The sequence below is a fragment of the Hippichthys cyanospilos genome, chromosome 5, assembly GCF_059441005.1.
Source record: "Hippichthys cyanospilos isolate Australia breed blue-spotted pipefish chromosome 5, RoL_Hcya_1.0, whole genome shotgun sequence".
NCBI classification, from domain to species: domain Eukaryota; kingdom Metazoa; phylum Chordata; class Actinopteri; order Syngnathiformes; family Syngnathidae; genus Hippichthys; species Hippichthys cyanospilos.
In genome coordinates this window covers 12,066,317-12,081,687 of record NC_142373.1, presented here as the reverse complement: position 1 = coordinate 12,081,687, position 15,371 = coordinate 12,066,317, and the positions used below count along the sequence as shown (strand labels likewise).

General features: G+C 38.4%; 1 protein-coding gene across 1 annotated transcript in view; it reads right to left on the bottom strand.

Annotated features, from left to right (window-relative positions):
* Nucleotides 1-15,371, bottom strand: part of neb (nebulin) — a 65,617-nt gene that overhangs the window by 9,151 nt on the left and 41,095 nt on the right. The window contains exons 104-128 of the mRNA XM_088415526.1: nucleotides 15,216-15,320; nucleotides 15,033-15,137; nucleotides 14,825-14,929; nucleotides 13,620-13,724; nucleotides 12,526-12,627; nucleotides 12,336-12,443; nucleotides 12,152-12,256; nucleotides 11,929-12,033; nucleotides 11,732-11,836; nucleotides 10,929-11,033; nucleotides 10,760-10,870; nucleotides 10,581-10,691; nucleotides 10,159-10,263; nucleotides 9,860-9,964; nucleotides 8,450-8,563; nucleotides 8,271-8,375; nucleotides 7,032-7,136; nucleotides 6,763-6,867; nucleotides 5,202-5,312; nucleotides 3,317-3,427; nucleotides 2,461-2,574; nucleotides 2,203-2,307; nucleotides 2,025-2,129; nucleotides 751-855; nucleotides 5-97 (exon numbers count right to left, since the gene is read on the bottom strand). Coding sequence (XP_088271652.1) covers nucleotides 5-97; nucleotides 751-855; nucleotides 2,025-2,129; nucleotides 2,203-2,307; nucleotides 2,461-2,574; nucleotides 3,317-3,427; nucleotides 5,202-5,312; nucleotides 6,763-6,867; nucleotides 7,032-7,136; nucleotides 8,271-8,375; nucleotides 8,450-8,563; nucleotides 9,860-9,964; nucleotides 10,159-10,263; nucleotides 10,581-10,691; nucleotides 10,760-10,870; nucleotides 10,929-11,033; nucleotides 11,732-11,836; nucleotides 11,929-12,033; nucleotides 12,152-12,256; nucleotides 12,336-12,443; nucleotides 12,526-12,627; nucleotides 13,620-13,724; nucleotides 14,825-14,929; nucleotides 15,033-15,137; nucleotides 15,216-15,320 — 2,655 coding nt within the window. The remainder of the gene's footprint in view (nucleotides 1-4; nucleotides 98-750; nucleotides 856-2,024; nucleotides 2,130-2,202; nucleotides 2,308-2,460; nucleotides 2,575-3,316; nucleotides 3,428-5,201; nucleotides 5,313-6,762; nucleotides 6,868-7,031; nucleotides 7,137-8,270; nucleotides 8,376-8,449; nucleotides 8,564-9,859; nucleotides 9,965-10,158; nucleotides 10,264-10,580; nucleotides 10,692-10,759; nucleotides 10,871-10,928; nucleotides 11,034-11,731; nucleotides 11,837-11,928; nucleotides 12,034-12,151; nucleotides 12,257-12,335; nucleotides 12,444-12,525; nucleotides 12,628-13,619; nucleotides 13,725-14,824; nucleotides 14,930-15,032; nucleotides 15,138-15,215; nucleotides 15,321-15,371) is intronic.

The window sequence follows — 15,371 nt, the reverse complement described above, 5'->3', positions numbered from 1 at the left end:
GTACCGTGCTAACGTTCGTCTGGTTTCGTTTAACTCGCTCCATCTCGGGGGTTTTGGGCAAAGCGGTTCCTCCTCCCAAATCCTCTTTGTACTGAATCTTTTTTTTTGGTGTGAACGGATGAAGAAAAGCCAAAAAAGAGGCAATAAAAAGTCTGATCCTTGGTGTGGAACAGAGAACATGAGTGATTCGGAGATCGCCCAGAATTTTTTGTCAGTTTACCATGGGAAGGTAGGACTTACCTCACAGGTGAGCGCTTAAATACATAAATGATATTTGCACAAACAAATATTGGTGCAGAGGTCCCTTGACTTACGGAAGCCGACGTTTTATGAGCAATTATTTGTTAATGCAATTGTTTCTTTATATATCATATAACAGTGCGATTCATGATTAAAACATGCAAAAATATCACCTTTTTGTTGTGGATTCATTGCATTCCAATTAGGAAAATTGATTTGGGTTACAAGCTTGGGCACGGAACGAATTGAACTTGTAAGTCAAAGTACCACTGCATTAACACCAGCAGCACACGGCATGACGTCAAAATTGATGAGAGAAAAAAAAAAAAGTTAAGAATGGCCAAGGGTTAGCGGCGTGGCATTGCTAACACAATGATGTCATTATTTAAAAAAAATCAATAAAAACAAAACAAAAACGATGGACGGATTAAGGTCTGGTTAAAGATGATGAACTAAGAAAGAAACCCGTGTTAAGAGTCGGTGTTAAATGATATATCGTGGAGTAGATACCAAGCTGAAATTCTTTGTATTTTCTTTAACGCGAAGAATTTCAGGCGTGATTACTGCAGACCCTTTGCCCATTATGATGTGTTTTAGGTCAGTCTGGTACTGAAGCTACGGAGGAGAAACACACACAATTAAAAGAAAAAAACTTCCCAGCACCATAAACAATTCACTCACACTCTTAAGTCTCATATAAATAACAAGTATTTATATAGATTAATATTTACGGTGAAGTCACGGACCAACGTGAGGACCAGGTGCATCCTATGAGTCAGAGATTCTCGAGAAATTTTTCAACGTCATAATCCTAGCATCAGTTAAAAATACCAAAACTACCGCATTACGTGTACCTCTAAAAATCATTGGAATACAAAACTTTCCTAAATTAGAAAAAGAAGAAAAATATACAGTCCGATTAATGAGTATAATAAATGACAATTTTTACATTTTTAGAGAACAGTTATTGAATAAAGTATGTATGCAAATTTCAGGTATATGTAAATCCTGGGCACTCCTTAAAATAAATAAATAAATAAATGATGCTACAATGGCCACTTCATATTTTTAGAATGAAAACATTCTAATAGAATGAAAATATTACAGTCGTAATATATTCTTGAAATATCGCAATCCTACTTGTTTTTAAATAAAATTCGCAATATGATTTCCAAGCTGTTTGCGGCTCCCCTCATTTGTAAGTGAAATTATTTCCTGACGCACATAAACGCACACCATTGTTCAATAAATACACATATACTTAGCTTGCATACATTACAAACACTTATAAACAACAACAAAAAAATAATCACTGCAGTGGACAATTTTACAGCTGAAAAATTACACCAGTGAGTTTATCAAGCCAGTGTAAATTATAGTAATGAAAAGCCAGCAAATTGAACTAGAAAAGAAAATTATTTTAAAAACTGATTTAGTCCTGTAGTGTTATGTCTTTTTTTGTCCTATAATTCAGGACAATAATACCAGCGGGGCGGAATCTAAAAATAGAACTTTGATTATATTTTTTCAAGCTAAAAAAATATGACATAGTAAAGTAAAGATAAAGAAAAAATGATTCTGGAAAATACCTATAACTAAAACTCAAATTAAATGATGATCTTTTTAATTGTCCATAAGATCATATCTGGAGGAATATTGTAATTTGTTTCCATGTGTATGGTATGCACTTTTTAAAATGATTTCACCATTTCACCACAGACCTCCCCAAAGGGTCCCGGTGACCCAGTTTGAGAACCACAACCAAAAACCACCATCGTACTTACAGTGCTGAAGTTTTTCTGGTTCTCACGAACTCTCTGCATCTCAGGGGTGTCCAGAACCGGGACATAGTGGGACATGGTCTTCTCCGCCTCTTCCTTGTACTTTTTCTGTTGACAAAAGCGCGTTGAGGTTTTGCGCGGTGACCCGAGACGGGAACGCGACGGGTGGCGGACAATCCACCTGGCTGACGATGTTCTTCATCTGCTGAGCGTGGATGATGTCCGGGGTGTCGATGACGGTGGTGTAGCTGGCCCGGTCCATCTCGGCCGTGTGCTTGTACTTGACCTGACAAACGGAAAGTTGAGATTATCGGAGCATTTTCAGTGTGGTGCGAACTCTTCTCACAAGCGTTACTCAATGGAGGCTGCCAATCATAAATGTTGTGTTCAATATAGTAACTCTTATCCAAGGAAAATGGAATGATTGATTGATTCTGACCTCACTAAGGATGTCGGTGGCATTCCTCGCCCGCATGAAGTCCGGGGTGTCGGTGGCCAACGCCAACAATCCCTTGCCCTTAATCTCCTGCTCCAGCGACTTCTTGTACTCTTTCTGCAAAAGTCATATGTGAAGAAAAAAATGTCTTGCTCAAAGGAGCCAAAAGCCACAGAGGGAGTTTTTTTTTTTTTTTTAACTCATTCATATTGAGCGTAGGGGGGCTGCAAAACCAGGATATTTGAGATGTTAGCAGGAAGCTATTAAAGGGAAGTCAAGAAGAAGAAAGAACCACAAGTGTAAAAGGAGACAGCAGATATTCTATTTAGTGCATTTTTGGTTCCGTTATAGTTGAAAACTGTTATTCATTCATTTCTTTGTTGAAAGAATCTGAAAAAATCTGACATTTTTAACCACTACAACTTTGATTTGAATGGAAATTGGTGCACTTGTTGGTGCAATAATATGCAATAATATCTGATTTGTGGATTGAGCCAGTACTTACTGCCATGCCCGTTTGCCAAAAATGTCAAAATTCGTCTGCTTCGACAGACCTAATATTTTAGATTTAGTGTTGTGTCATCATTATTAACAAACACACCAAATTTTATGAAAACTTTTTTGTATTTTTCGATTTTTGTAGTCTCATTTACTATTGGTCACCAAACCTTTAAAAATTGGTCATAGAAGTGGTGGAATGGAGAGAAGGGAAAACATGTTTTGTTTGCCTTGAAAAGGATGGCTCAAACGTTAGTGATGTCATCAGGCAACAAGTTTTTCACGCCGCAGCGAAGGGTTAGTTCCAAACCGTGGCAAGGCGGCGGTGGCGCCGGCCCACCAGCCAGTCAGTCGGTCGTACCTCGCACAGGATTTGAGTGGCATTCCTTGCTCTCAAAAGCTCGGGAGTTTCCTCCAGCACAGTTAGCCCTTTACCCTTCACGCCCTCCTCTAGATCCCTCCTGTACTCTTTCTACAGGATGCAAAAAGAACAGAGAGACTGCAGAGGGCAGGCCAGGCAAAAAAACAAAGCGCAAAGTCAGTGAGTATCCCCCGTGGCGACAACCAATAAACAAGAAGAAATTTGGAAGGGAGGCACTGGTGACTTTGGCGAGAATCCTCATAACCAACAGTGAATCATCATCAGATGGGACGACATGAAAAGGTCATTTTCACTTGAACGACATCATACAAATCGGAGGCATGCAGCCGCTAAAGGAAAGGGGTACAAAGTGAAAGTGGATGCAGGTTGCCATGGAGATTCTGGAACATGGTACAATTAATTTGTTGTGATGTAACATGCAAGTGGGATTGACAGGGACGCACCGGCAAACAACAAACAGACAGACAGACAGCTTTTTGGCTGTAGGTTCTTCGGAAAGGGAAAAAGGGTGGGCTGCCGAGTAGTGGGGCCAGATTTGAATCGGCAATGCGTAATCCAAGGATCATCAAAATCGAAATATTAACTCATCAATTTTTCAATGTCTATTACATTTATGATATAAAAAGAAATCTTGTGAAGCAACATTGTCCAAAAAAAAAAAAAACCCAGGAACTTCCAAAATTGTCTGCATAGGCTGTAATGTAAAATAAATTATGCAAACAAAATCTAGCAAAAGAAATCAATCGCAAACAAAAACGTTACAAAAAATGAAAGAGCAGTTTCGAAATCAAACAAAATCAAACATTAAATGCAAACAAAAATACATTACAAAGCATGAGTTTTGATTTTTCAAAAACTTGAACATGTTTTTTTTTTGTTTGCAATTCATTTTTGCCGCTGTGTTGTTTTGCTATTTCCGATTAAAGAAACACTAGAAACCAAATGAAGTCTACCGGTAACATAACATTTACTCCACATATCGAAACAAAAACTAAAAATAATAAAAACTAAAGAATGAAGCCTTTTTGAAAAACATTTGCTTAAAAATATTTTAAAGTAACCAATTTTTTTAAATGAAATCTGAATCTAACTAATGAAAAATCCTAAATTATTCACCCTGATGCAGACAACCTCTTGAAGTTCTATGATATGCCTTAGATTTTTTTCTTTCTTTTTTTTTTGCTAGTTTTCAGTTTTCAGGTTACAAACTAGTCATATTTAAGCATGAAAAGTTTTTTCCTTAAGGTAATATTGAGTAAAAGGCACCTTCAATGGACAGAATCAGGAAATTTGCAATATTTAAAAATGGTAAAAAGTGGTAAAGAGATTGCTTTATGCTAAAACAATGTAGCAGTAAAAAATCCGAAATGATAAAATATCTTGCTAATATTTAAGTAGGATGTCATACATGACTGATTTAGAAAATACACATCTCTGATACATTTGTGTAATTATGTACAACAATTAATTAATAAAAAGTTTGAATGACTTCCAAGCCATGTCCTTCATTCTATTTTCAACTTGCGCTTTTTGCTTAGCTTAGCCTTTGGTAGCAACTCATTTTTTTGATGATGTTTTCATACGCCACAAGCGTAAAATTATCATCTGAGAGCGTAGCGGTTACGCACTGCGACTTCAAATCCGGCCGTACTTACGTTGACGTTCCCAAAGCACGGAAACACCCTTAGTGCGACTTTATTAGCATTTTGTGTTTAGTGTGCCGAATGTGGGTTCATTCACAAAAAATGGTGATGGGATTAAAAAAAAAAAGGGGAGGGGGTGTGGTCAAGAGCTAGTGAGCTAGTACGATTACGGGGGTGGGATGAAAGTCGAGGTACAAGGGGTCAGGTGGTCCTTTGGTTACCTCACTGGCTATTTTGGTGGCATGTCTGACATGTATCATGGCCGGTGTGACCTCCAAGCCCGAGAGGTTCTTGCCCCTCATGGTCTCCTCAAAATCCTTCCTATAGTCTTTCTAGTGGCCGCAAACATAAGACAGGAACACACAGACGTCACATACACACCTGCTGCCACTCTGTGCGCACGGGAAGGAATTTGTGGACCTTAGAATGATGTAAGTCGTGTTGGCTCAAATGAACTATTATGGTTTTTAAATCAATTAAAATAATCAAACGACTACAAAGTAAAGAAAAACAGGATATTGGATTATTTTTGCATTTTGATTTAAAGTGTTTTTGAATGCTCCAAAAGTAAAAATGTATTAAATTCAGTGATGTGATCACGGTTTTCTCAGTTATTCCACTTTGAAACTGTTTTTTAGGAGATAATACATATTTTGTGTTTGAGCCTTCAAAGAAAGTAGTGAATGATCTGACAAAAACTAAATAAAAGACAAAAATGAACAAAAAAAAGATACAAACAAGATTTGACTTGAAGAAAACAACCTAACAAAAATCCATGATTTAAAAAAAGGACCGTTTTTCTCAGTTATTCCACTTTGAAACTGTTTTTTAGGAGATAATACATATTTTGTGTTTGAACCTTCAAAGAAAGTAGCGCATGATCTGACAAAAACTAAATAAAAGACAAAAATGAACAAAAAAAGATACAAACAAGATTTGACGTGAAGAAAACAACCTAACAAAAATCCATTCTTTAAACACTTTTATAATGGGGACAATTTATGGTCTCTGGTGTGCGATTTTTGAAAACACTAGTCATTACTCCAAAAGTAAAAATGTATTAAAACCAGTGATATTATGCTACATTATGCTATATTCAACTTTGAAATTGTTTTTGAGAAGAAAATACATATTTTGCATTGGATCCGAGAGTAGTGGTTGTTCTGACACAAACAACATAAAAACAGCATAAAACACTCAAAAAAAAAAAGTTACAAAGTGTGTAGCTATTGCTAGATCAGATATATTTTAGATGTGATTATTAAATGCAAAAACAATATATATTATTCCATTAAATGTTTAAACACATTCATAATGGTTATAACATGCATTTTTTGAGAGTACCGTCATTGCCGCAAAATAAAAATGAATTAAAATCAGTGATTTGATCAATTATTGACATAGCTAATCTACCTAACATGATCATCACAATTATCCCACCGGGAAACTTTTATATTTTCTTTGGTTTGTTTTTAGAAAACAACATTAAACCATGAAAAAAATTACAAACTACAGTATATGAACAGTGAGCCTGGATAATATTAAAAAGATGTGTACAGTTTTATTTGCTTCAACAATTATATAACAGGACCATTTATGGTCCTTAAGGGTTTAAACGTTCACCGAACGTTCACTTAATGGTTAAAAACACAAAAAAGTGCACACGAGCGGCAATTAGATTAAGATATAAAAGTAATTTGAAAAAAGAATCAAACGGGATGTTTACGTGGGGTCCTCCTCGATTGCTCGGTTTTCACCCTGCACACGTTTCACGTCGCTTACCTGGCTCTGCATGTGTTGCGCCTCCTTGGCCGTCACGTATGTTGGAGTCTCAAAGTCCAGCATGGCCTTGCCTCTCTCCTTCTCGTACTTCTCCTTGTACTTCACCTGTTCGCAATGATTTCTGTCATTAGTTCGGGTGAGCGATGGAGTAAATACATCACTTGGATTACGTTCGGATCAGGAAGAGTGGCGGGAAGTAACCAAGAACAAATACTTCAACCATCTGAGATTTTCCAAGGTTGCTTTTTTAGGGGAGGGGTAAGACTTACGATGCTTTGCAGTTCCGAAGCCTCCTTGTGATGGAGCTGCTCGGGGGTGTCGGGGATCACGTGGTAGTGACCCCTACTTTCCTCAAACTTCCTCTTGTAGCAGTACTACGGCGCAACGCCCGGTCAAAAAAGCAGCAAAAAAAAATTGCACGGCTATTGAACCGTCAGTTGAAGGCCGAGTGGCTTCTTAGTGATGTCAAATGAAAGTGCTCACACCAATTAAAATGGATTAAAAAAATATTACATGAATTTGATTTTGGAGTTAAACTGTTTCTGTCAAACAGATTAAAAAAAAAAAAAAAAAATCGGCCTATTCGCTAAAACATATGTATATGTATATGTCCATGTATGTACATGTATGTATAAATACATGCAATATGTATAAATACATGCAATATGTATATACATACATAAATACACATACAGAAAACATCTATAAATACATGTTAAGTATACGTGAATACATATATATGTGTATAAATACACATATACTGTACATTTATATACATATATACATAATATATGTACACACACACACACACACACATTATATATATATTATATTATATATTATATATATATTATATATATATATATATATATATAATTTGGTGTGTTTGTTCAAATAAATTCCTTTGACTCTTTAATATGAATGTTGAGCAAATTGACCAAATAAGACTCTTTTTGTTTCCACTTTTTCAATTTAACACTTAAAGTTTAAATTAATCTCAAAAGTTAACACTTTAATATTGACAGGCTTAATATAAGTACATGTATACATACATATACAGCACATACTTATCCAATGTACTAACAGTATACGCACACACACACACACACACATACATATATACATACATATACAGATATCATATATATATATATATATATATATATATATATATATATATATAAGATATAATAAATTATACATTATTAAACATAATTATGCATATTAAATGAAAATGCTGGGTTTAAAAACCCGATGTTTTGAGTTACATGAGGAAGAATAAGATTTTGATTAAAAAATTAAAAGCTGGTTAAAAAAAAAAAAGCAAGTGCGAGTAGTACTGGAGGTGGAAGATGAGAGGAGTATGGATCACTACCAGATGAAGTCAGAAATTTAAAAGCCACGGTTGGATGGAAGCGCTACTGAGTGTTACACAGGAAGCGGGTGCGATTTTCTTCCTGTCAAGCGGATTGAGGATGAAAAAATTGAATTGGTTAATGACATCTTACGTCGCTGGATAATCTGCTGGTGCTCAGGCCGTGCTGCATGGCCAGAGACTCTGCCATGTCGGTCACGGGTTTGTGCAGCTTCTTCAGGTCACTTTTGTACTTCACCTGCAACAAAAGCGACAAAGTTGGACCACGGAAGAGTTATGGTCTCGGGACGCGGTTGCCACGGCGCCACCGACCTCGCTAGCCAGCGTGTGGGCGTCCTTGTAAGTCTTGTAAACCGTACTCTCCTTCAGATCATACTCGGGCCTCTTGCCCTTCATTTCCTTGTCAAACTTCTCTTTGTACTTCAGCTAGTGGGTCAAAACAAGAGATATTCAGGAAACGCCTAATTCTTTGGAACTGAGGATGAAAACATTCTTCCACATGAACACCAAATGAATCTCATATATAAAACATATATGGAAAATAAAGGAAAAGATGCACACGTCATTTTGCTCTTTATTGGACACGTCTCTGACAAACGTATTTTCCAATAAACGGTGGTTAAAGATTTCAAAATGTTAGCATTTCTCTTCGGTACTTTAGCATCTTGTCTTCTCTATAAACAGCTCCTCCTCAAACAAGTCCATTTTGTTTTGGATACGTCGAGGGATGTAAATGGGTTCCTGATACGCCATAAAAAATGAGGGCGGTTGATACTGCTGCTTCAAATTAGACATCAGCTCCTCTGAAAACCTCAGATGAGACTTTTTTTTTTTTTTTTGACCAATTAACTTTGAAAATTGTACTGAATAAAAAAGGATTGGTTTCCTCCCAATATATTTCAATAGATGTCAATTATATACAGATACAGCAGATATAATGGTGAAATAAAAATCCTTTTCAGTTCCCTGAATGCATTACGTGGCACAATTATTGAAGTTATAAGGACATTAATTCTTGTCATGTTTTACATTACTAGTAGTCAAATGGTGTTCATAATGAAAACAACAAACCGTGACTTTATGTAAAGTAGGTAAATTATTTGCACAACTTCCTTGCGTTGTTCATCATTGCTTGTCAAGTTTAGAAAAAAAAAAGGATGTGTCAACACATTTCCTGATTTTATTTTTATGTATTTATTTATTTGATTGTTTTTATTAATAAGATGGGTCTTAACTCCAAAGTAAGTAAAGCGGATGAGTAAATATGCAGTCTATGGTTGGAAAGCAACCTGACGTCCATAGCTCAGTGACGGCAGACAGACAAATGGACACGCCGTGCTTTAGTTAGCAGCTAGCGTTAGCGTTAACCTCCTTACATCACTCGTCAGCACACTCATTTTCTTAATGTGGCGCATCTGCGGGGTGTCGTAGGATGCCATTCCGTGGGGGGAAGGCTTGGCCTAAGTCCAAGTGTGCCCGGATGGTTTGCGGCGTGAGACGACAAGGACGATGAAGAAGCAGGAAGAGGGAGACAACATGGACGGTGAAGACAACATGGAAATGAGCTCTGATGGACACGATGGCAGTAAAGCATGAAAGAAAGATGGATGGATGGATGGATGGATGGATGGATGGATGGATGGATGGATGGATGGATGCCAGATGGCAAAGCACAGAAGCGTACGGCCAAGCTGCTCCTCAGACGGTGCAAGTTCTTCCTACCTGGCTATTGAGCTTGCAGACTTCTGTGGCCAGTTTGATGTCCGGCCGGTAGACCAGAGAACCTCCGCGGCTGGCCTCTTCGCGGGCCTTGTTGCGGTAGCCGATCTGACAATTGCAAATTTCAAAGAAAATGATCTTTTTGACAAAAAAATAAATCAACAAACTACATATTAAAATATACTGTAATTTTAAGTATGTTAGTCTGCCAGGCAGCCTAAAAACAAACTTGAAATATATGTATTTTTTTTTAATTAGAATAATTTTAAAAATCCTTATAGTATTTCTGTTTGGCCCATTACATCGCTGACGAGTTTGGCAGTCTGCGTTGCCTTCTTGATGTCAGGTCGGTCCACCACAGAGGTGGTGTAGTGAAGGTTGGCTTTGGCTGTCTTTTTGTAGTCCAGCTGAAACACAAACATTTTTCAACAATAAATCTGTGCCTTAATATTACTTAAAAACATAAAAAAATGATCATAAAGACGAAAGCGTATTGAGCTTCAAAGTTAAATACAACTGAATTGTACTTAAAAAATGTATTATATATGACAATAAAACAATATCGAGGAAAACACACAAAAAACTGGAGCAATATGTTCTATACAGCAAAACTATTCTCAGACAGCAATTTGTTTACATACCACTAGAGAGAGTAAGTGAACTGCTCTTTAACAATCAGCGAGCTAAACCAAAGAATCTTTGTTTTGGTGATGGATGGACTCACATTGCTCTGTTTCTTGGCGACATCCATGGCGTGCTGGATGTCAGGCGGTACGCACATGTTGTTGTAAATCGATTTGCCTTTCTCCTTCTCGAACTTGGCTTTGTACACGTTCTGCAGCAAAGAGTTGCGATCAGCAGAGATTTTGACGGATGATGAGAAAACCACAAAATTGGTGTTACCTTGCTGACAAGTTTGTTGATCTCCTTGCTGTGGACCGTGTCCCTGGTCTGCGGCATGATGGTGAAGGACCCGGACTGCATTTGCTTCTTACTGGCCGCCTTGTATTTGGTCTGCAGGGGGACGAGCGTGAAAAACTGGACCATCCGCCCGCAGGGGGATCGAACTTACCTCAGATGACAGGTGGCGCACCGCCTTGGAGTGGAGGATCTGGGGGGTGTCTGCCACGGGGAGGTAGTGGCCCCTTGCCTTCTCATACTTCATTTTGTATTTGAGCTACAAAAACAAGAGTCGTATCAACAAATGGTGCCGAATCATGCAGTATTTCAATTAACTAACCAACTAATGAATGAACACAATAAAGGCTATCTATCTATCTATCTATCTATCTATCTATCTATCTATCTATCTATCTATCTATCTATCTATCATCTCAAAAAGTACTTAAATTAACTGTCTAGTGTGGTATTTTTCAACATATGTGACCATAAGTCTTTATCCATTTTTGTTAACTTCTCCTAGTGGCTTTTACACAACACTAGCTAGCTGGTTAGCTCGCAAAGTAATAACTATGGTTTAACAGCAGCTAAGAAATGAATATCATGTAGTATTCCTTCTAAGTAACTAACTAAATAACTTTTAAAAGTACGAAGTGAACAAACAAAATTATGCAGTATTCTATTAACTAACTGAATAACTAACTAACTAACAAACAAACTTTTAAAAGTATCTAGTGCACAAACAAAATTATGCAGTATTCTACTAACTACTGTATCTAATTAACTAACTAATAAAACAAAGCAGTCAATGAAGCTATGGGGTTTTATTTCCTAGCTCAAGAATCAACTAATAAAACAATCAATAGGAACTTATGAACTAACAAAGTATGATAGGCAACAATACAAACTAACTCCTGGAACGAAAGGCCATGTGAGTAAATGTACTTGTATGGATGTTTGAATGGTGGCCCTCACCTCACTGGTGATTTGCGTGTTCTTCTGCGCGAGTAGAGTAAGCTTGTCATCCACCACGGGTATGAGGCAGCCCTTCAAGATCTCCTTGTCATACTTGTACTCATACTGTCAAATAGGAGGCAGGTTAGCTTCAGTGACGAGAAACATGTTGTATCATACAGTAGACATGAAAAAAAATCGGAAAAACCAAAACTCACGTCGCTCTGCTGCAGCGAGTTCTTGGCAGCATTGAGGAAGTCCGGCCTCTGCGTGGTCCACATCCATTTGAACTTGGTAGCTTCATACTTTTTCTTGTAATCCAACTAGAACAGCAAAAAAAGAGATGATTTTCCCTTTACTTAAATTAGATAATCCATTGGTTGTACAATTTAGATTTTTAATCCTGACAAATCGATCTAGCCATGGATCAGGGCCACTGACATTGGTGATGTTCTTGTAGGCCTCCTTAGCGGCCCGGATGGAGTGAGCCTCGGGATCGATGTTGATCTGAGCCTTGTTCCTCTCGTACAACTCTTTGTATTTCATCTGGAAACAAAATCCGACGATTTTCAACATGTCTTTCTTTTTTTTAACCGCCATGAATTCGGGACTTCCGACCACATACGTAGCTGGTCATATCCTTGACTTTCTTCATGAGGTTTTGGTGCGGGGTGTCATATGGCAGAGTGTAACCCCTGGCCTTGTTCTTATTGTACTCCATCTTGTAAACGATCTGCGGGAAAACAAACACTTTCTCAAGAACATATTTGTCAACATACACCATCAAATGCGGAGCAGTCTTAAAGAAAACTCACATCGCCAATCTTCTTGTTGCGTTGCGTGGTTTCATACTCGGGAGTATCCAGGATGGAGGTGAACAAGTCCTTGGTACGCTCATATTGTTCTCTGTAACGCCACTGAAGAAGTGCGACAAGGACCAAGTCACCGTTGTGGATCACATTGATTCATTTAGTAGTCTAACGAGCAATGTGCTCTACCAAAGCGTAAGCGGCAGGAAACACAGCATTTCTTCAGGACGCTGATTCTCATACTTTTCCCACCATTATGAAGACGTAAAATGGGTCATGTTGAACTTTTATTGAAATAAAACAAGATAAAATGGCTGCTTGTTTAGTTAGTCTGAAAAACGTACAAAATGATAACTCATTCAATCCCAAAGACATAGATATTCGTTTGGAGTTACAACGCAATTTCTTGAACCCTTTAACTTTATTTTTACCCTACCAATAAAACTAATCCTAATCCAAATACTAACACTTAATTTATCCATAGATGACTCAATAGAAGCATTAGTTTCTGGAGCCGAAACACTTTGCAAGTGAGAGGAGAGATCATGACATCATAATTCTTTCAGGGCCAAAATTAATTTCTCTGAAATCAAGAGTGTGAGAATCAGTGAAGAAATGACAACAATGACAACAATAACAATGTAAAATGGAGGATGTGAGGCGAGAAACATGCTAATTAGATGACATGCATGAAAAGAGTGAGTGGTATTTTGCAGTGATGACCTGTTACCGGTTGCAACGTCTTCAGACGCTTGCCATGTTTTTCTAGTGCAGGTGGGGAAGCTGATGGAACCAGAGGTGGGGGACTCCAGTCACATGACTTGACTCAGGTTAAGCTTTAAGTCACCAACTTTAGTGTGCGTAATGTGCATAATTAAGACGTGCTCCCACCTCTGGCTGTAAGCACATATGAAGCAGTACATGAAAGATGAATGGCAGATGGCGAGATAAGCATGATGCCCTATGCTGTGCGAGCTTAATTTTGCCAGCAGATGGGATGAAATAGCAGGAATGGATGAGCTTGAGATTGCGTCCGTTGGCGGACGGGGCTGAGCGTTTGACGGCTGGCGCATTTACTTGCTAACGAGCTAGCCGTTTACCTTACTGCCCATATACGTCTGCTCAAGGGCGACGAGGATGTCGGGTCGGTGCAGCTCGTTGCAGCCGCTCTTGTGGAGCTCCTTTGCTTTGGATTTATATCTTTTCTGTCAGTACACACACACCATGCCAAAAGTTAAAAAACACAGAGACGGTAGTGACAACAAGGGGCTGGGATCTCACCACTGAGATCGGGGAACAAAAATGTCTCGAGACCCGTTACGGACAACAAACATACAGTAGATCATCATATCCATGCGGGACAACCTCCAGCAGGTTTGTGGACAACCTCATGCCTCAGGAGGTTTTTTGATAGTGGACGATGCAGGCCGGTCTCGCTGGACTAGGACCATTACCTGACTCATGTTCTTGTTCTCCTTGGCCAGCAGGAAACTAGGATGATCTGTGGTTATGGTGAACTGAGCCCTGGACTTCTCGTAATTAACTTTGTAGGCCCGCTGCTCAGAACGTCAGAAGTAAGTTAAGCACAAGTGTCCAGGATGCAAAAAAGTGCAACCAGAACAATGGAAGTTTGACAGAGAACACCACTTTCTGAGACATTGGCTTCAACAATACTCAATCACCAATTGAATCATCGGCTCCACGATGAAGGCCCGGTTAGATTGCACAGAGGAACCAGAAAGCCTACACTGCAAAAAACTGGTCTAACCAACATGACATTTCTCAAATCAAAGCGAAAATGAGGTGTTCCTTCCCTGCCAATATCGAACTTAGTATGAATAAAAAAAATGCATCTAAGTATTGCTAAATTTCCCATAATTTGCCATGATTAATCAATTTTTTCAAATATTTTCTACAACAGATACTTGAAGACTTTTGTAATAATTATATTTGGTCTTAACGTTGCCTAACCCTTGTGCTGTATTTTGTCCAATACTTTGATCTTGCGTCAAAAGAATTTCACATCAAAGGGAAAGCATTATAGGAAGACACTAGGGAGCTGAAATTTCACCCAAATGGTGACAACATGTCAACGGTCAACAGGACATGACCAATTAGTTATCACGCTACAAGGAGTGTGCTAGGCCTTGGCTAAAACCAAGGTCGAATGATGTTGAAGAAAATTACCCAAAAATGGTCAAAAGACTGCACAAGGGTTAAATTAAGCAAAGCATTTACTTTATTTTTCTATTTATTTTGACTCCGTTTTTGCAGTGTAAGTCAAAGCTGGAAGGAGACAACTTACTTCATCAATGAGGCTAGTGGCATGCCTGGCCGTGTGGAAGAATGGCGAATCGGAGGTGTACGTGAAGTTTTCTCTGATCTTCTTGAAGGAGGACTTGTATCGTATCTGGAAACAACACAGCATCATGATTTTAAAAAAAAAAAAAGGTTACGAAATATGAAATGCGAATAAAAAGTTACATAAAAGTGAATTGTAAGAAGTGACTCACATCACTGTACAGCTTCGTGTTCTTTTCCGCCCGCAACAACTCGGGCGTGTCCCACACGAAGCAGCCGATTCCCCTCAGCCAGTCCAGGTCCTCCTTGTACTTGACCTAAGATACAAAAGGCACCTCTTTTTGAAACCAGGATGGTGGATTCCATCTAATCAGGCAATCTGGAGTGGCTCTCACCTCGCTGACGTTGTGGTTGACAATCCTGTTGAAGAAGAACTCGGGACGGTCTGGGATAGACTTCCATGTTCCACGGGAGTTAAGGTAATTCTCCCTGTATTTAACCTGAGGGGGAAAGAAGTCATTTAACGTCGTAGGATTTGGTAAAAAAAAAAA